Here is an 18174-nt window from a genome sequence, read left to right on the forward strand (position 1 = left end):
AGAAAATACACTGCAGGCTTTTCATTTGGACCAGGTGGCAAAAACAAGGGAGGCTGCAGTCCAACTTGTTAAAATATTACAGCCTGACAGTTAAGGCATTTTTCCATCTGATTGCTTTAACATGGCCGCAGTAATTTACTTTCATTTTAAACCTTTCATTTTTTAAGTATGATTTGGCAAAAAAAGGGAACAGGATATATTTTTGAGTAAGCCTCTTATGGAGAACCATTCATGCTTCTACTTTTTCTTGGCTGCTCCAATCAAAGTTTTTCTGCACAGTTGGCCATGTCTGCGCTCTCCTGCCTGTACGAGAAGCACGGCTGCTGTTTATTGGATTACTCTCTGGCTCAATGGATTCATATTAAGCATGATTTTAAAGCTTGGTGGCTCACCCCATCCACTGCAGTTACGGTGAAGTCGTAGCTGGCCGGCCCTTCATCTCTGTCTAATGCAGCATTGGTGCAGATCTGACCGGTCTCTTTGCTGATGGTGAACTGAGCAGGAACTGCGCTGTTAATGCCAGAACCGAGGGAGTAGGTGACCGAGCCAAAGGAGCCTCCATCAGAGTCAGTCGCAGTCACCTATGAGGAAAAACACACATTTATTAAGCTGGAGAGGAAATATCTTAAGCATGATCCACACTCATTAATGACATTACTCAAAAGTTTAGTCTTAAAACCATTAGAGGGATTTAAATGAAGGCAATTCACAGGCTGGAACAAGAGCACCATACCAGGTGCCGTTTGAAAGCATCTTTGGACCATTCTTGTAGTTTATCGGAGTCAGAGCGGGAGCCAAACAGGCTCTTTGGCAGAGAGAGCCTCTGAGGGAATGAGAGAGGGTGGCAGGAAGGAGAATGACTTCTGCAGACATTGGGACGGCTGCCAGCGGGGAAAACTGCCCGCTACAGGAGCGGCGTCTGTCTGCAGAGGACAGTGACAGTGACGGCTGGGGAACAGTTGGATACCACACAGTATGCCTCAATGCAGCACATTTTGCCCTAATGTAATGTCCCACTTGTGGTCTGGTTTTAATAACGCCGCACATCTACAGAGGGCTGGAACTTCTGGAGCTATAAAAGCAGCACACCAGCCATCAGCCGGGGAGCCGACTCAATTACTGCACCATCTCCCAAGACAGCGTAAGGCAAATACACCAATCAGAATGAGCCCCTGGGTACCAGCAGGGTAATTGTTTGCAAGTGTTGGCTCTGGATCGCAGTTTGCCAGAGATTACAGTAGGGTTAAACCTCACAAGTTGATTAGAATTCTCCTTCCATCTTTTATAAATGGATCTTTTTAAGGCAACACTAATTGGAGTCTCGATTCCTGCTCTGGTGATCTTCCTCTCAGCAGCAGGGAGCCTCCTCTGTGTGAGGCTGAGTAGTCATCAGGACCACCGCCAAGAAAAATAAGGCAAGCCATGCTTATCATCAAAGGCGACTTTGTAAAAAATGGCATTGGTACGAGTGTGAGGAGATGAGAATCATTCATTGAAGGTGATGAAGGTTTGGCTGCAGTTATTCAGGCTCCATGTCTTTCCTGAGCAGATGGCAGACGGGGACTCAGCAGAGAGCATGGCCCACACTATTCACTGTAACTCCTGACAGAGGGGGAGCTCTGTGGAGGAGTGCAGGAGTTGTAAAGGAGGCAGGGACACAAGCCAAAGAGAAGAATAATAAACCACATGAGGAAAAGGGAAACCAAGAGCAATGCAAGAGAGCTACTCCGTCTTTTAACGCAGGGAGGCTGCAGCTAACTGCAAAGTTCTACCATTTTTCAAGGCGACAAGTTATTCATAACAATCCAGCAGCTTTACATGTTGTTTTATTCTCAGTTGTGTGATGAATATCAGCTGGAGGGAAAGTTAAAGGAGCAATCCTTAGGTCTTGTGAGAATTAAAAAAAACCTTACAATGTTTCCCAGCAGATCTGTAGGAAAATCTTCCCACTCTGACTGACCGATCCATGGCAAGCAGTGGACGTACAAGTTATTTGAGGAGACTCCATGTTGCTTTCCATTTTAGTCACAAGCATCCATAAATTCTTCTTTTTTTTCAACAAATCGCATCCACATATAGGCCATAAAAACAAAAACTTGACAAATGCAGCAGAATAAAGGAGGTGCAAGGAGAAAGAAGAAAGAAAATGACAGTTACTTTGGGTGGAGTGGGATCTCTTTTCACACAATAAATCTTTTAAGATTCTCACAGTTGGATTTTGAAAGTTGAATCGATTATTCCTATTGAATTGAAGGTTCGTTTCTTGTCTGTGAAGTTGAACCTGAGCAGCAAGGGATACACTGTGAGTTACAAAAGATACAGAACTTTTATGTTCAGTAGAAACCCAAGGAGAGGTCACTGATTGATGTGTGCAGCTTTAAATAAATTTACATGAGGATCCGGATGGTTGGATTCTGCTTTGTAATAATTACATCTCTCCATGTGCTGCGTAAAATGGGGAAGATATTTGGAGCCAAATATCACCGGGAACAATATGTTCCATGAGTTAAGTGTATGACTTTTGGGAAGAATATACTGTAAGCTTATAAACCACACAATCACATTTGCATAAATCCTAACCGCTGTAAGAATAATGCCCACAGCAATCAGTCTGTTTTGGAAACTAGAGAGACTGCAATTTCAATTCCACTCTCAGTTCTGACTTAATAGCAGCATATCAGTGTCATCTTGCTGGAACACACAGACCTCTCTGTCCAGGAGATTATAATTTGCTGCCCACCCATAAAAATGACAAATGAGGCCATATGCAAATGAAAAATGAGCCGGACAATTAGTCAAACTCCAAAGCGTGAACCCAGAGAGAGGATAAGCTTACATAATGTGGCCTCTGGCATCAAAGTTTGGGATAAATACATTAAACAATGAGTGTAAATCTCCACCAATGAAACAGGATCCCACTAAATCTTGAAATAGGATTGAAGTTTAATGCTGCTGTTCAGCAGCGATGTCACACTCATCCATCTTTTCCAATATATTTCCTTCCAAATGTTCCCTTTTAAACCTTAAATCTTTTATTAACAGTCAAAATATGTACTCATAAGAGCAAAGGGAAATAATTTATAACTGAAAAAGTCATCTAATATTTCCAGTCCTGCGTGAGGGAGAAAGGTACCACACACTGCTTGGTAGTTGGGCCTCTCTGGTTGTTTCCCACTGACTTTCTCACTTCAGTGTAAAGGTATTATGCAAACTCTTCACCTCTATTAGATTCAAAGTTCAAAAGCAGGAGTAATCTTAGATCATCAGCAGCAGCCAGCAGTATTCTCCCTGCACTCTATGTGTGTGAGTGAGGCATGATGGGAGCTGTCTTATCAGTGGAGAAAAGGCAACATTTGGCCACCTCCTTAGTGAAACAAGACCTGGGAATCCAAAGACAACGGGCACTTTGTGGCTTTCCCATCAGATTTCAGGAGAAGCCTTTGTGACGGGCTGAGTGTCCAATCAAGAGAGTGGGATTCACAGGAGAGGGCATGCTGTTGTATATTTATGTCTATTATGTTCAAATGGAATAATGATCCTGAGGTTTGGACGCTCCAAAGTGTTCTGGCCCATCAAATGTCCTCACTCCGTGGTCTGATAGAGATCCAGGCCTGGAAAAGAACTAGCCAAAGATTTCATCGCCATCTATTTTTAGAGCTGAAATCCCAAAAGTTTGAGTTCTCATAAAAGTATATGTTTGTCTACTGTGGCTTTGTAGTTCTTGTTCCTAGATTTTTGTGGATAATACAAACAAATGTATGTCAGAGTGTCCTTATTTGCCCATGCTCCTACTCCTCTGTCCATTATCGGCGAGCAGCCATGCAAAAAAGCTGGGCTGTGAAAAGAACCCCAGCAAAAAGCTGTGAGTAACTGAGTGATGTAGAGCTGAAACCATTGAGGCCAACACAGGGTGAAATGAAGGCCATGTAGTTTTTAATCATGCTCCTTGTATTTTAGAGTGCCCAGTCAAACAAATCAGTCTCACGTAGTCGTCAGTGAAACCAGCCAATCAGGACCGCACCTCTGCCAATCCAAATAGGCCACAAATGACGGAGCGTGCATGGAAATGTTTGCCAACAGGGAAATTATCACACACATCAATCAAACTTTGCATGCAAACGTCTTTTCAGTGTACCTTCAGTACGTAAGCAGAGACACAAATGTACAAACAGTGAGGATAAAGTCATTGTTCATCCCAGTCTTAAGATGCCTGTGGAGCTAAACAGCCAGACCGAGTTCTTTCTGCACCCCGATTACATCAAACTTCTCTTTGTGTTCACAAAGAGCCAGCCAGCCAGTAGCCAGCAGTAGGTCCTGTGACTCTGGCCGAAATTAAACCCTGGCATTCAGAAATGTTCAAACAATACCTGATGACATTTCTAATTCTTTAAAGTCCAAGTTTATGTCTGCGCCTTCTGTTATCTTACTGGAAGGGGGCTTTACTTTAACCAAATGGCCTCAAAGAAATCTGCTCCTTCAAGTCAATGATTCAGTTCAGCAGTGTAGACCCCAAATTGACTCCATTTTGTCAAATTTCTGCTCTTTTGTTTTTTTAAGCTGTGCCATTGTACAGAGGGCAAAGCAGAGGAAAAATCAAATGGTACCATGTTTCGGTACCTAAATGCATCCTTGTGACTGTAAGAGAGAGGAAGAGTAGTCAATTTTCCATGACGGACATGAACACAGCATTGCAAGCAAGAGAGTATTGACGTCAGCAGCAGCTCACTGAATCAACAAAACAAGCATGGCTGATAGGAAGCGGTTGAAAGTAGCCCTCCACTTTTCAAAATATGATGCAGGTTACGCCACAATATTTGTTACATGAAGTTCAAGGTTTACCAAAACTTCTCATCTGAAGAAGCAGTGTGATGATTGATGATTCAGATCGGCTACCGCTGTTTCCTGTTCGTTCACCCCCCCCCCCCCCCCGTACCAAATCTTCGCTTTAAACACTGTGATTTGCACATTATCATGAGGATGTCAACCATAGAAATATACTAGATAAAGGGATATGTATGTTCAATCAGTCACCTAACTGACACTGGATAAAGGCACGGTATGGATGTAAGTGTGTCCTAAAAGTTGCTCCCCATCTCTTTAACTTGGCACAGGTGATGCCATGTGCAGCGCTCTGTCAGGATGGATTCAGAGTGTTTTTCAAGGAGTGACAGAGCCATAGGCCCGTCTGCACTACCGCAGAATGAAACAATTTGCCACTTTCTATTAATTTTTTGTGGTGAATATAAATGGAACATAACAGACTCAACAGTGTGTACGGTTCGGGTGTGTGACGTTTTTTCGTATAAAGGCTCCGTTATACTTCTGTGTGGACAGGAGCATGATTGATTGATTAGTGAGGAGCAGACTCTGCTCTTACTAGGGAAAGATGACATTTGAGTTTTGTTAAAGAAGAACTGCATGAGGAAAAAAGATGTCCAGTACATGTAGTTCATGGTAGAGGAAGTAGTTTACTTTCATTTGTAAAACTTTAATTGGTAAAATTTTATACCTTTATTTATTTAGTTACTTATTTTGACTCCATACTCTGTTGTTCATTTGTTTAAAACTTATTTGCCCTTCATGGACCCCAATGCACAGTTTTCCAAGAGGGTAAATTAGAGGAATGGGGGCAGTGGGGCTGGGTTTTAATTTGTGCAATTTAAAGAAAACCCCTGGGTAGTTATTGTAGTTTAGATTTTCTATGTTGGAGTAATTTGTAAAACACTTGTGATGTTCGATTACAAACAGTGTTTGATGTTGTTTCGATATATTTGGTAATGTCTTGATATTGAGAAATAACTATCTAAAATTCAGAAGTTTTGAGGTTATAGAACATTTATTATTGCATATTCATCACACACAAAAGTACCGAAAAAGAGTACTGTTGTGTACCAGTACCGGTTTACAGATACCGGGAATTGGTACTGTACCGGTTCAAATGTGAAAAGTACCCATCCCTACATACAGCGATTGTACTCACTTTAAAAAGTGTCTCTGTTGGCCTGTGTGAGGCTTTAACTCAGGCTGTGAGCTGCAATGGATTGACTTGGTTCATCTATATCCAGCGCTGCAGCAATTTCATTTATAGCAGCTTAAACAACTGTTTAAAGATGTTGTAACTCAAGACTCACTTATTCTAAGTCCGTGGTGATTCAAAGAAATGGGCTGTGATATTATATTGACCACAATGCAGAATACAATGGAATATGGCTTACTCAACTTTCAAATCTCTGAAAGTGCAATATTTATTTAACCTGAAATGTGTCAAAATACCAGTTTGATTTATTTATTTATTTTTGCAGCAGAGATATCATGCTCTTCACATCTTGCAAACATTCAAATGTTCACAAAATCCTACTTTTGGATGCGTCGGATGCAGTGGTGTAAAGCATGCCGCCACTGGATTCTAGAGCAGTGGAGACGCGTTGTCTGGCATGACAAAGTGCGCTTTTTCATCTGGCAATCTGATGGATGACTCTGGGTTTGGTGGTGGCCAGGAGTCTGACTGCATTGTGCCAAGTGTAAAGTTTGGTGGAGGGGGGATTATGGTGTGGGGTTGTTTTTCAGGAGCTGGGCTTGCCCCCTTAGTTCCAGTGAAAACAACTCTGAATGCCTTAGCATACCAAGAGATTTTGGACAATTCCACGTTCCCAACTTTGTGGGAACAGTTTGGGGATGGCCCCTTCCTGTTCCAACATGACTGCACCAGTGCACAAAGCAAGGTCCATAAAGACATGGATGAGAGAGTTTGGTGTGGATGAACTTGACTGGCCTGCACAGAGTCCTGACCTCAACCAGACAGAACACCTTTGGGATGAATTAGAGCACAGACTGAGAGCCAGGCCTTTTCGTCAAACATCAGTGTGTGACCTCACAAATGTGCTTCTGGAAGAATGGTCAAAAATTCCCATAACACTTTCCTAAACCTTGTGGAAAGCTTTCCCAAAAGAGTTGAAGCTGTTATAGCTGCAAAGGGTGTGCCAATGGATTAAGAATGGGATGTCACTCAAAGTTCATATGCGAGTCAAGGCAGGTGAGTGAATACTTTTGGCAATATAGTGTATTTAGCATTTAGCAAGTTATCAGTATCTGCATTTTATTTTACAGATAATCAATGAAATCAATCAACTAAAGTGAGCTACTTTTGCTCCACTGCAAGGTGTCTCTTTGTCTCTGGCTTTAATTCGCTCTTCACAGTCTCACCAAATGTCCTGCATACAACACAATCTGATTGGCTGTATGTCCCATGAATTCTAGCCAATCAAAACAAAGCCTGGCTGCCACTGACACAGTAACTGTATGGCATCACTTCCTGTTTACCTGTTTCTACTGTGTTGCTTTGTGTCAATTCTCATGCTGGTTGAGATAGAACTGAGTGTTTATTTTCCTTCATTTTTGATCATGCAACTTTATTTTTGCCATATTAGGTACATTATACATCATAAGAAAAAACATAATAAATGGAAATCAGTTCCAGCAGTCTCATGAACTTAATTGGTATTGGCTCTGAAAAAAACATTACCAGTCAAGCCCTAAACCTGAAACATGAAAAAGCAATATAAACACTGGAAAAAAAGACAATTCGCATCCAAATCAATGCATTTGTAAAATAAATGATTGTCCCTTAACATAAAATGTAAGACTGAACTGCAAACTGAGCAGCTGCTGTTGTTTTTGTAGCTGCTCAGCTAGTCTTGAGGTTATGATACTCTCAGTTTTCATTATTTACAGTGTTTTGTACAAAAAGCTGAAATATCAATAGAGCTGCCCTCTTCCTCCCCAAAACAAACAAAAACAGTGAAATAGGTAAAGTCAATAAGAAAAGCAGGGTTATGTTTGAATATATTTCCACTTTGGCTTGGCTTTCATGAACTGTAAGCTCAGCAGCAGCTAATGTCAGCAAAATGACAAATTAAATCCTGCGTCGGGTAAAATTATAGAGAAAAACAATGGTGAAGCGGCATAAAACATGAACAGTAGTCATCTAGAATTAGTATAATTAACAGCTGACAACCAGCACCTAAAGAGAACTCATGCAGGTGTAAATGCAGAGGTCAGTGTGGACATTTAACAGCAAAGTAGGTTCCATGCAGAGAGATTTAGAATGAAGAAACCTCTTTTTTCCCATTTGGCGCTGACTTAACCAGCAAGGCCTCAACCAATAAAATAGATTGAAGCCGCCATTTTCATAAAAATTAGTCTTAATCCCAGTGTTGTCCTAAATGATGTCAGCCTGATTTGAGAGTCACAGCGATATCATGTCCAGCCAACATCCTTTTCCTCAAATGAGTAACTTCCAGTTATTAATTTCAGAATGGCAATAATCCATATTAACATAATGCTAATGACAGTTTGACACAGGATCAATTAGGCCTGTAACAGCAGAACTCCAACAGAGCACTGACGTGTAGCCTGTCCCAGATTGATGGAGTGACGTGGAGATCATTAAAAGACAATAAAGCCAGAGAGGAAAGCGTAGGCTTAGAGAAATCAAACGGAGTACGGAGTTGGAGAAATCTGGCCTGAGAGTTGCTTTGAGCTTTCACAGCTGCTGTGAGGCCGTGCACACTCCTCTCTCTCTATTGTCCTGGCATCACTTCAGAGGAGAGCAGACGAGGAGAGAGAGGCGGAGATCTCCTAAAGGCCTCTTTCACTACGTGTTAAAGTAGCAGAAAGGCAGGTCAGAGACTTCGTGACTTGTCCACCACCAGACTAAAGACCCAGACTGAGACCACGCCGGTCCGGTGGAAGGAAGAAGCCCACACACTGTTGATGAATATATCAAATCTCAACAAACAGTCAGTGCACAGACAGTGTCGTCTGGATTCTGACCAACCATATGTGAAAGATTGCGGTTACTCCAGAGACAAAAAGCTGAAATCTTCACTGCATAGTTTAAGATGTGTGTAAGGTCTACAAAATAGTGACATTACAGAGTGCCAAGCTGTGGCCTGTGATGTCTGGCTGCTTTTTAAAGTGTGATAAAAGCAATGAAATTTCAAAAGAGCCCCCAGATGAAACAGAATGAGCGATGCTCAAGAATCATTCCAGCTGCCTGTTTGTGTTTCTCAGCTTGTCTACTTATGTATACAGAGCATGTCGACATAGTGAGAGAGAGTCTGAGCAGATAGTGTATTTTTTCCACAACTTTAGATTCTGCAGTCAGAGGAACACCACTGGCTGTATGATGAACTCATAAGGAGGTCCTTATAGGTATTAATTTCTTTATGGAGGCTGCTGCACTGTCTTTTGAATATGTCAGTTTCTGTAGTTGTACAACCCCAGTTTCTTAAAGTTAGGACATCTAAATGTAAATTTCAACGAAACTGAAGTTTTATAAAGCATCAGAAGCCGGGGTGTGATCTAAAAAACTGAAAATTACAACATAACCAATGTTAAAACTTAAAAATGTTGCAATATTTCTAAGTTTTATGCCCATTTTGACTTTTATGCCTACCACATGATTGAGACAGGTTTGTATTTATCACTCTGTGACTTTTTGCAAAGCGACATTATGAATGAATTCCTTTTGGTGCATTTGGCATCTACTTGGAAATCTCTGAGCAGACTGCACTGTAAAAAAACACACACAGTGCTGATAATATCTCATGTCTTTGCCAAAGCAAAAGGGCAATGTAATGTTACTTTGTTGTGCTACTCTACAAGCATTGTAAGTTATTTACAAACTGTTTGCATGTGGAGTATATTCATATTACTCTTCCATCAACAGCAACATTGGCAGCTTATGTCAAACTTGCAGCCTGCTCTGTTGCAAAGTGTGCTTCTCCATTATTTACTCTTATTTGGCATCCCCTTCATTCTTTTAGCCTTAGCTACTGTATCAGACAATACTGAGACAAGCTTACTGGTTCCTTTTTAGCTGAGGATGGTGTTCTGTAGTGCTGTAATGCTGTACAACAGAGCCACAGCCCACTGCCAAAGTTCCACAGTGCTGAAAGCTGGAAGCCAGAGCATTCTGTGGAAATGAGATAGATGCAGCTCTCCCTTTGAGAGTTATTGTACTACTACACTGATTACACTGAAACTACTTTAGGGTGAAAAAATTCAATATTGTTGCTTGACAATGCTCTTAACTTTTGCTTGTGTAGAAGACAAGAGGCTTAATGAGCTGGAAAGTCAAAGTCCAAGTATCAACTGTATGCTAGTTTGACTTATATGAAGGCTTTTAGATACCATATGGCAGGGGTGTCAAACTCAATCGCAGCAGGGGCCGGATTCTGGATTCAGGACTAACCTGAGGGCCTAACAGGGTCACCTTTTTAACCAGAAACTGTCAGCCTTGTTTCACCGGTAATAAAATATGAAAAAAAAAAATTAGGAGTGATGATAAATGATTTTGACATTTAAAAAGTTAAAAAGATAAGTTTAAAGGCTCACAATCTGAGAAAAGTACATCTATTATTTCAAAAAGTTCAAAACATGAAATTGAAATTGAAAAATGATGCTTTTTTTTTTAATGGCAAATATATTAAAAAGAGGTCAAGATCATGAGTTTAAAAGGTCAACATATGAAATAAAATTTCTAATCATGAAATTAAAAGTCAAAATATGATTCAAAATTTTCAATTGTGAGTCCAAAAGGTCAAATTGGGGGAATATGAAGTCTAAGTTTGGAGTTGAAAATATGAGGTGAAATACAAAATCATTGGTTAAATAGGTCAAAATATCACTTAAAATAAGAATTATGAATCTTTAAGCTCAAAATTTTATATTAGAAGTAAAAATTATAAGTTGAAATGCTCAAAGTATGACATTAAAAGTCAAAATCTTAAGTTTGAGTCCTAACTGTGAGATGCTAACTTGAAAATACGAAATGAAAAGACAAATTAATTTATTTTCCCACATTCCTGACTTCTTATCTAATCATTTTACTTCTTGCTTTTTCAGATTTTGTGACTTAACAAGGATATCTTAAATCATCAAGGATAACTTTACATTTTTGTACTTGAGGAAATCTGCAGACCTCAGGATGGACCAGTTATAACAGAAATATTGAGATCATCTTGTGGGCCGAATGTAACTGTCCCACGGGCCGGATTTGGCTCCTGGGCCTTGAGTTTGACACCTGTGCCATATGGAGTTTTCCCATATGAAAGTCAGGACCAAGGCTCAAATTTGTGTCACTTGTATATTTGGTTAGGTTGGTTTTGGTTTCACTCAGTAATTTTGTAAAAAGACAGACAGACTTTACATGACAAACCTACCTGATATCATCAACTAAGTTGCGTGTCTCTATAGTTTACTGTGATTCGTTAGTTGGCCGGTGGGCATCTGATGTCTGCATGTTGAATAATGTGCTTAACTTGTATGTAGAGCAACATGTGTCGAGACCAAGTTTGCCTTATGGGCTTCCTCGTCGGATGACAACTTTATCATAGTAGACAGAAAAGCAGAAGACAGTATGCAAATCCTTTTTCAGTTTATTTATCTTCAGGTCTCCTGACCTCTGGGAGCCTTTCTCTTTTATCCTCTCAGAAGACCCTTGGAAAGTTTCCAAATTTTAATGTATTTCCAACTGGCCCCTAACAACATTATCAGACCAAATGTTAACAAGGTATTTAGTGTCCCTATGTGCTTCTGTGGCTCGTTTTGTTTTGGTGTTGAATTTCCTTTTTCTGATTCTGTCATTGATACAGAGGTCCAAACCGAAGTGATGCTTTCATGCTGGGCATGAACCAGACCATGGTTCAGTTTGGTTCGGACCGAGACCACCTCTTTTAGTCGGACCAAGGCCCGGCTGTTTGGCCCAGACCATGGTCCAGGGGAGGTTTCATACCTGTCATTTAAGTTCAGATAAAACTGAAAAGTCTTAAAGTCTGTACCAAACAATGTAGATGTGAAAGCACCCTTAAGCTGCAACATAACTCTGTTATGTTAATGTGATGGTTATTCTCAAAACCAATGGGATTCAGGCTCTGCTAGTGATGGTAAAAGCACGACCCATCTTTCTTCAAATACTGAATGGATGTATTAACAAACCTGATAACACCATCTTCTTAGAAAGCATGCTTTATGAAATCCAACCTTTTAGTTTGAAATGGTTATTCTTTGTAGATACAATTCAGAAAATGCTCACTTCAAGCAAGTATGTTGAGTAAATGCAGCAATTCAAGCTCACCTTGAATGAAAATTTCATATCAGCTCTAAATGATCTTCTGTGTCTTTTGTACCTTGAAAGCTTCACAACACTGTACTGGCACTGGCACAGCAACATAATGGTTATAATAACAGAACAAATAGCTCTGTGGAGTAGTCTTGCATTCATTAGTAGCCATTCAAACTGACAAAACCTCTTTCACTATTCCTGCATGACTTCACATGAAAAATCTCTTCCAGACTTGTCAGATCATTTCTCCATCCAGATGTCCATTAAAATACAGCTGTTGTGTACGGGTATCCCAGTGAAATGTAGTATAACTGTCGGGGTCAGTAACTGTCTTAATCACACTGATTCCTCCAAAAATATACATGCATGTCCCAGTTGCCAAATCCTGTCATCCAGAGCTGTCCTTTTCACTGTGGAAACAAGTTACAACCGTCCAGGCTGGGCTAATGATCTAACCAGGCTAAAGCTGAGCACTAAGAAAGTCCATTACATATGTGCTGAAGGATAAACATGATAATAGATAAAACTTTACAGCAAATTTTCCAGAATTACATGCTCTGACATGATTAAATTAACCAGTCAAAGTAACTTTTAGCTGCCTTTGGCAAAACTGAGCAACTTTTTTTTTTACTTGTTTGTAGGATTTTGCCAAGCTTTTGGCCCCAGCAGGTCTAACTGTCCTACTTTCTTAGAATGGAATTGTCTCTGCTCTTTCAGGGTGTAACAAACTTTTTTTCTAGCATTAGAAGACAGAGTAGTATTGATTTCTAAATCAACACTGGCTCCATGAGCTGCACCTTCTCATCTTTCCCTGCGCAGAGGCCTGACATATACGGGGAGGACCCGGTGGAGGGCAGCAGGTTAGTGTGTTGTAAGGTCCACATGCCTGGCACAGGAACAGAGGGGAGGCAATATAACAGACAGGGATATAATTCCACTCACTGCTCGAGTGCAGACGTGGGACAGGATAAGGTTTCTGTCTCGTTCTTTTCCTCTCACACATCACTCTGCAGAACTACTACGCTGCTGGAAAAAGTGAGCCACTACTTTGTGACAGTTTCTGAGCATGGATCACGGTAAAGGTCAGTAATGATGAATTACATGTGATATAACATGAAATTTAAGAACGCCAAGCCAGAATCATCACATTTCTTTATAAAGTAGATTTAGGTGGAGGGTAAGATCAGTAGTTTCTTTACTAAGAAGGTGGAGTGCAGTGACAGAGCTTGCAAAAGATGGTAAAAGAGATAAAGCAGTTGAAACTAGTCAGTGGATTGGATGAGCAATGATGCAAACTGGGGGCTAAAAAGAATCTTAGCATTAGCAGTTAAAGCAGGACACATGAGTCATACGCCCAGCTGCAAACAGCTGACTGCCAACTGATTTAATTATCATCTCCCAGCTTTCATTCTGTCAACAAGGCGATCCATTTCTTCTCACTGATCCTTTCTTCACCAATGCTGATCACATTGCTGCTGGCGAAGCTTTACCTCCTCCACCCCAGCCTCCTCCTTTCTAGCCTAAAGCTTTTGTTGCACCCTCATATTCACTTCCATACAGCTAAGGAGAGGATTGCTGCCAAACTCAATTTCACTGCATTTGATACGCCTTGTCATTAATGTATCTATAGCTACAGTGTAGTGAAGGTTCACAGCAATGTGGTTCATAGCACAGGGAACATCTTTTGAACAGAGACTTCCAAACAAAACTGTAAATCCATTTTGCAATGCATAGTTAAATCTATGTCGAGTGTTACTGACTGCATAGAAGTAGATGAAAGCCGATCATCACCTCTGTTCTACACTTTTATCTCCTCCCTTATTTTATCAAAATAAGGGAATAGGGTTAGGTTGAGCAAAAGCCTGATCCACCTGGGGTGGGCACTAGCCCAAATCAGAGCACCCCCCTGACTCCGCTACCCTTGTCCTGTTTCTTACCCTTTTCTTCAAACTTCTCCCAGTCTTTTTATTTTAGAAGAAACTGATATGATGTAGTTCAGATCTAAATTTTTAGTCCTTAAAACACACAAATTTGAGGAGTAACAAATCAAAATTTTCTGTCCTTAAAAACTCTTAGAAGTGTAAAGAATGATGATGAATGTAGAGACAGACTTCATCTGATGTAGGTTTGTTGGCCCAGCCAAAAACTCCACCAACCTACTTGTTCTTATGGCCAATATTTAGAGCTGATATAGGCAGATTTTTACAGCCAAGATATCAGTTCTAAATATCAGCAAGGGTTTTCATATCTGCCAAATTGATTTTCATTTTTTAGCTAATATCTGCTGATACAGATATCATACCCATAATATTGTGGATCCCTAATTGGCATTATTTGTGGTTAGGGGCCATGTGCTGGGGTAAACAGCACTGTCACTACCTCGAGCTTACATGTACAGTCTGTCAAAGGTGGAAGTGCTGTCTGGGCTGTGATGGCTGTGTGGTAGAGAAGGTAAGATACATAATATCTGCATGCTTGCAGGATGTGCAGGATGGTTCTGGGAAAGGAGAATCAGCCCTCCTGAGCTGGCTTTTTGCTGCCCACTGGTCTGCACTGTTGACTCGTGGTGGCCAGTATTAAGAGCATAAGGAAGGATTTCTTCACTGAGTGCTACTTTCAGTAGGGCACCAGTATCTTGTTTCATTTAATCCATCCTCCTTCAAAAACCAAGGACTGTTCAATAACCTGTTTGTGCTTAGATCTTACTCGGCATGTGATTTATTTGTTTACTTAATCATTGTTCTATTCTTAGAAATGTTCTGAAAAATATTAATATTATGAATTGAGAGGTTAAAGTCTGTAAAAATAACTTTAAAGTACACTGCTTGTCAATAAAGACAAGTACTTTAAATTAAAAGCATATGCTGCTTTTCTAAGTAATTACAGTTCTGGTGACTAATAATGTGAACAATCTCCATTCATTAATTGGCATTATTGGTAAAATATCAACAAAAGGGTAATGAATGCTACAAGACAGCACCCTCATCAAGTTGCAGTTGTTATCATATTTTCGCACAAATGAACCTCCAGCAAGCAGGCACCCTGTCAGACAGAAGTAAACATAAGATATGCAAAGTCTTAAGAAAAAAACTACACTTTTTTAGTTCAGATTTGCCTCCAGGTGCTTTTGAAGCTGCAGGGCTTTTTAAAACATCAAACATATTTTAAATTTAACAATAGGTGTGCACTTTTTCAGGCTCTCTGTGGTTGTTAATTAAAGTTGTGTCAAACTTCTGCTATTGGAAGTAAGGTGGCCTGCAATATTTTTAGGTTTTCTTCTAAAACTGAAGCGTCTGTCTTTCATCTAGAGCAAACATCTGGAAGTGATTAAGCGTCGGACCTTTTTTAGGAAGGGTTCCAGAAAAGGCAAAAGGAGCAGAGTGAGGAGATATTGTGCAGCCACAGAGAGAGAGGGGTAGAATGAGTAAGACTAAATGGTAGCTGCATTCAATACCAGACTATTTTGAAGCTCACAACACTGTTGAGCCAAAGGCTTTAGGAGGGTAAATATGATCCCTTCTGATACATAAGTAGTTAGGATCTGGTTTTAGATGCAGTTACCACCACAAACTTAATCATTTAATAGCCTAAGTCAAGGAATGTGACTGAAACACCTTTAAGACAACATTAAGGTGACTTTAAAAACCATCTGGTAAACTAACCCAGCCACCATCTGATCTGAGCCATGAGCCCTACAGGTAAGCTGGGAAAATTTGTTGTCCAGTTCAGCTGGCAAGCTGGAGCTGGCACTTATTTAAAATGAGCAATGAATGAAATCAAATAAAGCAATTAAACCTTAAAAAGGCACATGGCTAGAGAGGTTAGCAGGGAGTCCTGGGAAAGACCTGCATACCAGACGTGTTGTTGACCTTCATGTTGCTCACAGCATGGGACAACTTCACCATAATGTTCAGCAATGCCACCATGGACAAAGCATGATTCTCAACCAAGGGTTAGAGAAAATAAATATGACAAAAACTCCTGTGGAAGTGTGAGTGCATTGGTGTGTGTGGCGTTAACCCTTGGCCACCTGGAACGACAGAGGACACTCCACAAACAGTCCAAGTGACTCCTACTTTAAACATCAGCCTGTTTATTTGCCAAAGGTCAAATGGGAGAAACAAATGTGCCTTTATGTTCTTATGCATGCTGACCGATAATGAGCTGGTGGAAAGAAAACAAAGAGATGATTGCCAGGTTTAGCATTTATGAATAATTATTTTGACTGACAATCTCACAACCAAGTGCAGATAAGTGGAAAACGCCTAATTTAAACTTCATTTTAGAACTAAAGATGTAGAGAGCTGCCATTTTATCAACCAATCAAAGGTTCCAGTAGCAATGGAAAATACATAACTGAACTTTTTATATACATCATATGGACAAAAGTATTTAGCTGTCTGACCATTACACCAACAAGGACTGTAATGTCATCATGAACAAATACATGCACTTTAATATGAAGCTTCCCCAAACCTTGCAGCTTTAACAGCCTCCACTCTACTTGGAAGATGTTTCTACCCGATGCTGGATGAGAAAGCCTGGCTCACAATCTCCGTTCCAGTGCATCCCAAAAGTGCTTGATGGGGTTGGGGTCAGGGCTCTGTGTGGGCCGATCAAGGTCTTTCACATCAAACTTATCAAAACATGTCTTTATAGTCCTAGCTTTTTGCACTGAGGCACAGTCATGTTGAAATAGAAATGGGCCTTACCCAAACTGTTGCCACAAAGTTGGAAGCATAGCATTGTCCAAAATGTCTTGGCATGTTTAAGCATGAAGACTGTACTTTACTGGAGATAGGAGGCCTAACCATAACCCTCAAAAACAGCCCCATACCATTAGATTTGATGCTCTGTGATTTTATGTGGTCCTCCACTTCATAGCTGAGTTGCTGTTATTCCTTAATGCTTCACCTTTCAAATTATATAATTTACAGTTGACTGTGGAGTATCCAGCAGAGATGAAATTTCCTGATATGTCTCTCTCCTTCACAGTGCCACTCTTGAAGTCACTGAGCTCTTCAGAATAACCCATTTTGTATCACAGATGTTTGCAAATGGAGACTGCATGGCTAGGTGCTTGGTTGTATGCACCTGTGGCAAAGGGCCTTATTGAAACCTGAATTTAATAATTAACAGGCATGGCCAAATACTTTTGTCCATATAATATATATAAATGGTGAAAGCACCAGGCTGGTGCTCACTTATATCAGGTAATTTTATAGGAATGCTCAAATAAAGCACAAAAATGTAGCATTTTAAAACCTGACTTGACAGGATGATGATTAAGTCACATGATTCTTCATGACACACAGTTTGGGTCTGAGGTAACCTCCAATGAACCAAAGTCACCCATAAAACCACTTAAAAGCCTTCTAAGAGGCGCCCAGGCTCCGGTGTGGGAGGTGAACTGATGCTGGAAACTTGCTGGGCAGATCCAGGGAGGTGACCTCCCATCAGAGACCCACAGAGCCGGACCAAGCAGGCTCTGGCTTGGCAGTGTTTCAGCTCGTCGGCTCTTTCCCAGCCATCCAATCGCTGGCCTGAGCTCTGGTCTGCTGAGGCCGGCCAGGCGGTGGATCCCAGGGTCCGGGGTAGGTGGGAGGGGAGCTAATACGAAACATGCACAGTGTGTGGGGTTGCAGGCACTGATGTGGGCTAGGCTAATGCTACAGCTGCCTGCAGTGGGTGGGAGAATGCCCACTGAGCGTGGCATGCACAAACACAGTGCAGATGCGATTATGGAGTCAGACTGGATCGTGTGTTCTCAAAAAATCCACGAGGCTCTCGCATCAGACGAGTCAGACCTGGAGTTTGCTCTCTTTTCTCAGTGTGAGCTAAGTCCACAGACTTCATCTGCCTCTGATCGGGCTGCCAGTCTCTACATTTGTGATCATAACTGGCAGCAAATAACACTGAATTCATTATGACGGAAGCAGGGAGTCAAATTCACCAAAACCCATAAGCAGAATCTTTGACCCTGATTCAGTTTTCCCAGAGATCCGTGCACCCACATGCAAATTCTATCAGTAAGTGGTCAGCTCAGA

At 40.9% G+C, this 18174-nt stretch overlaps 1 protein-coding gene across 1 annotated transcript in view; it reads right to left on the reverse strand.

Annotated features, from left to right (window-relative positions):
• Positions 1-18174, reverse strand: part of LOC121523478 (protocadherin-16-like) — a 134565-nt gene that overhangs the window by 30933 nt on the left and 85458 nt on the right. Inside the window, exon 3 of the mRNA XM_041808390.1 lies at positions 393-581. Within this exon, the coding sequence (XP_041664324.1) occupies positions 393-581 (189 nt within the window). The remainder of the gene's footprint in view (positions 1-392; positions 582-18174) is intronic.

The sequence above is a fragment of the Cheilinus undulatus genome, linkage group 2 (assembly GCF_018320785.1).
Source record: "Cheilinus undulatus linkage group 2, ASM1832078v1, whole genome shotgun sequence".
NCBI classification, from domain to species: domain Eukaryota; kingdom Metazoa; phylum Chordata; class Actinopteri; order Labriformes; family Labridae; genus Cheilinus; species Cheilinus undulatus.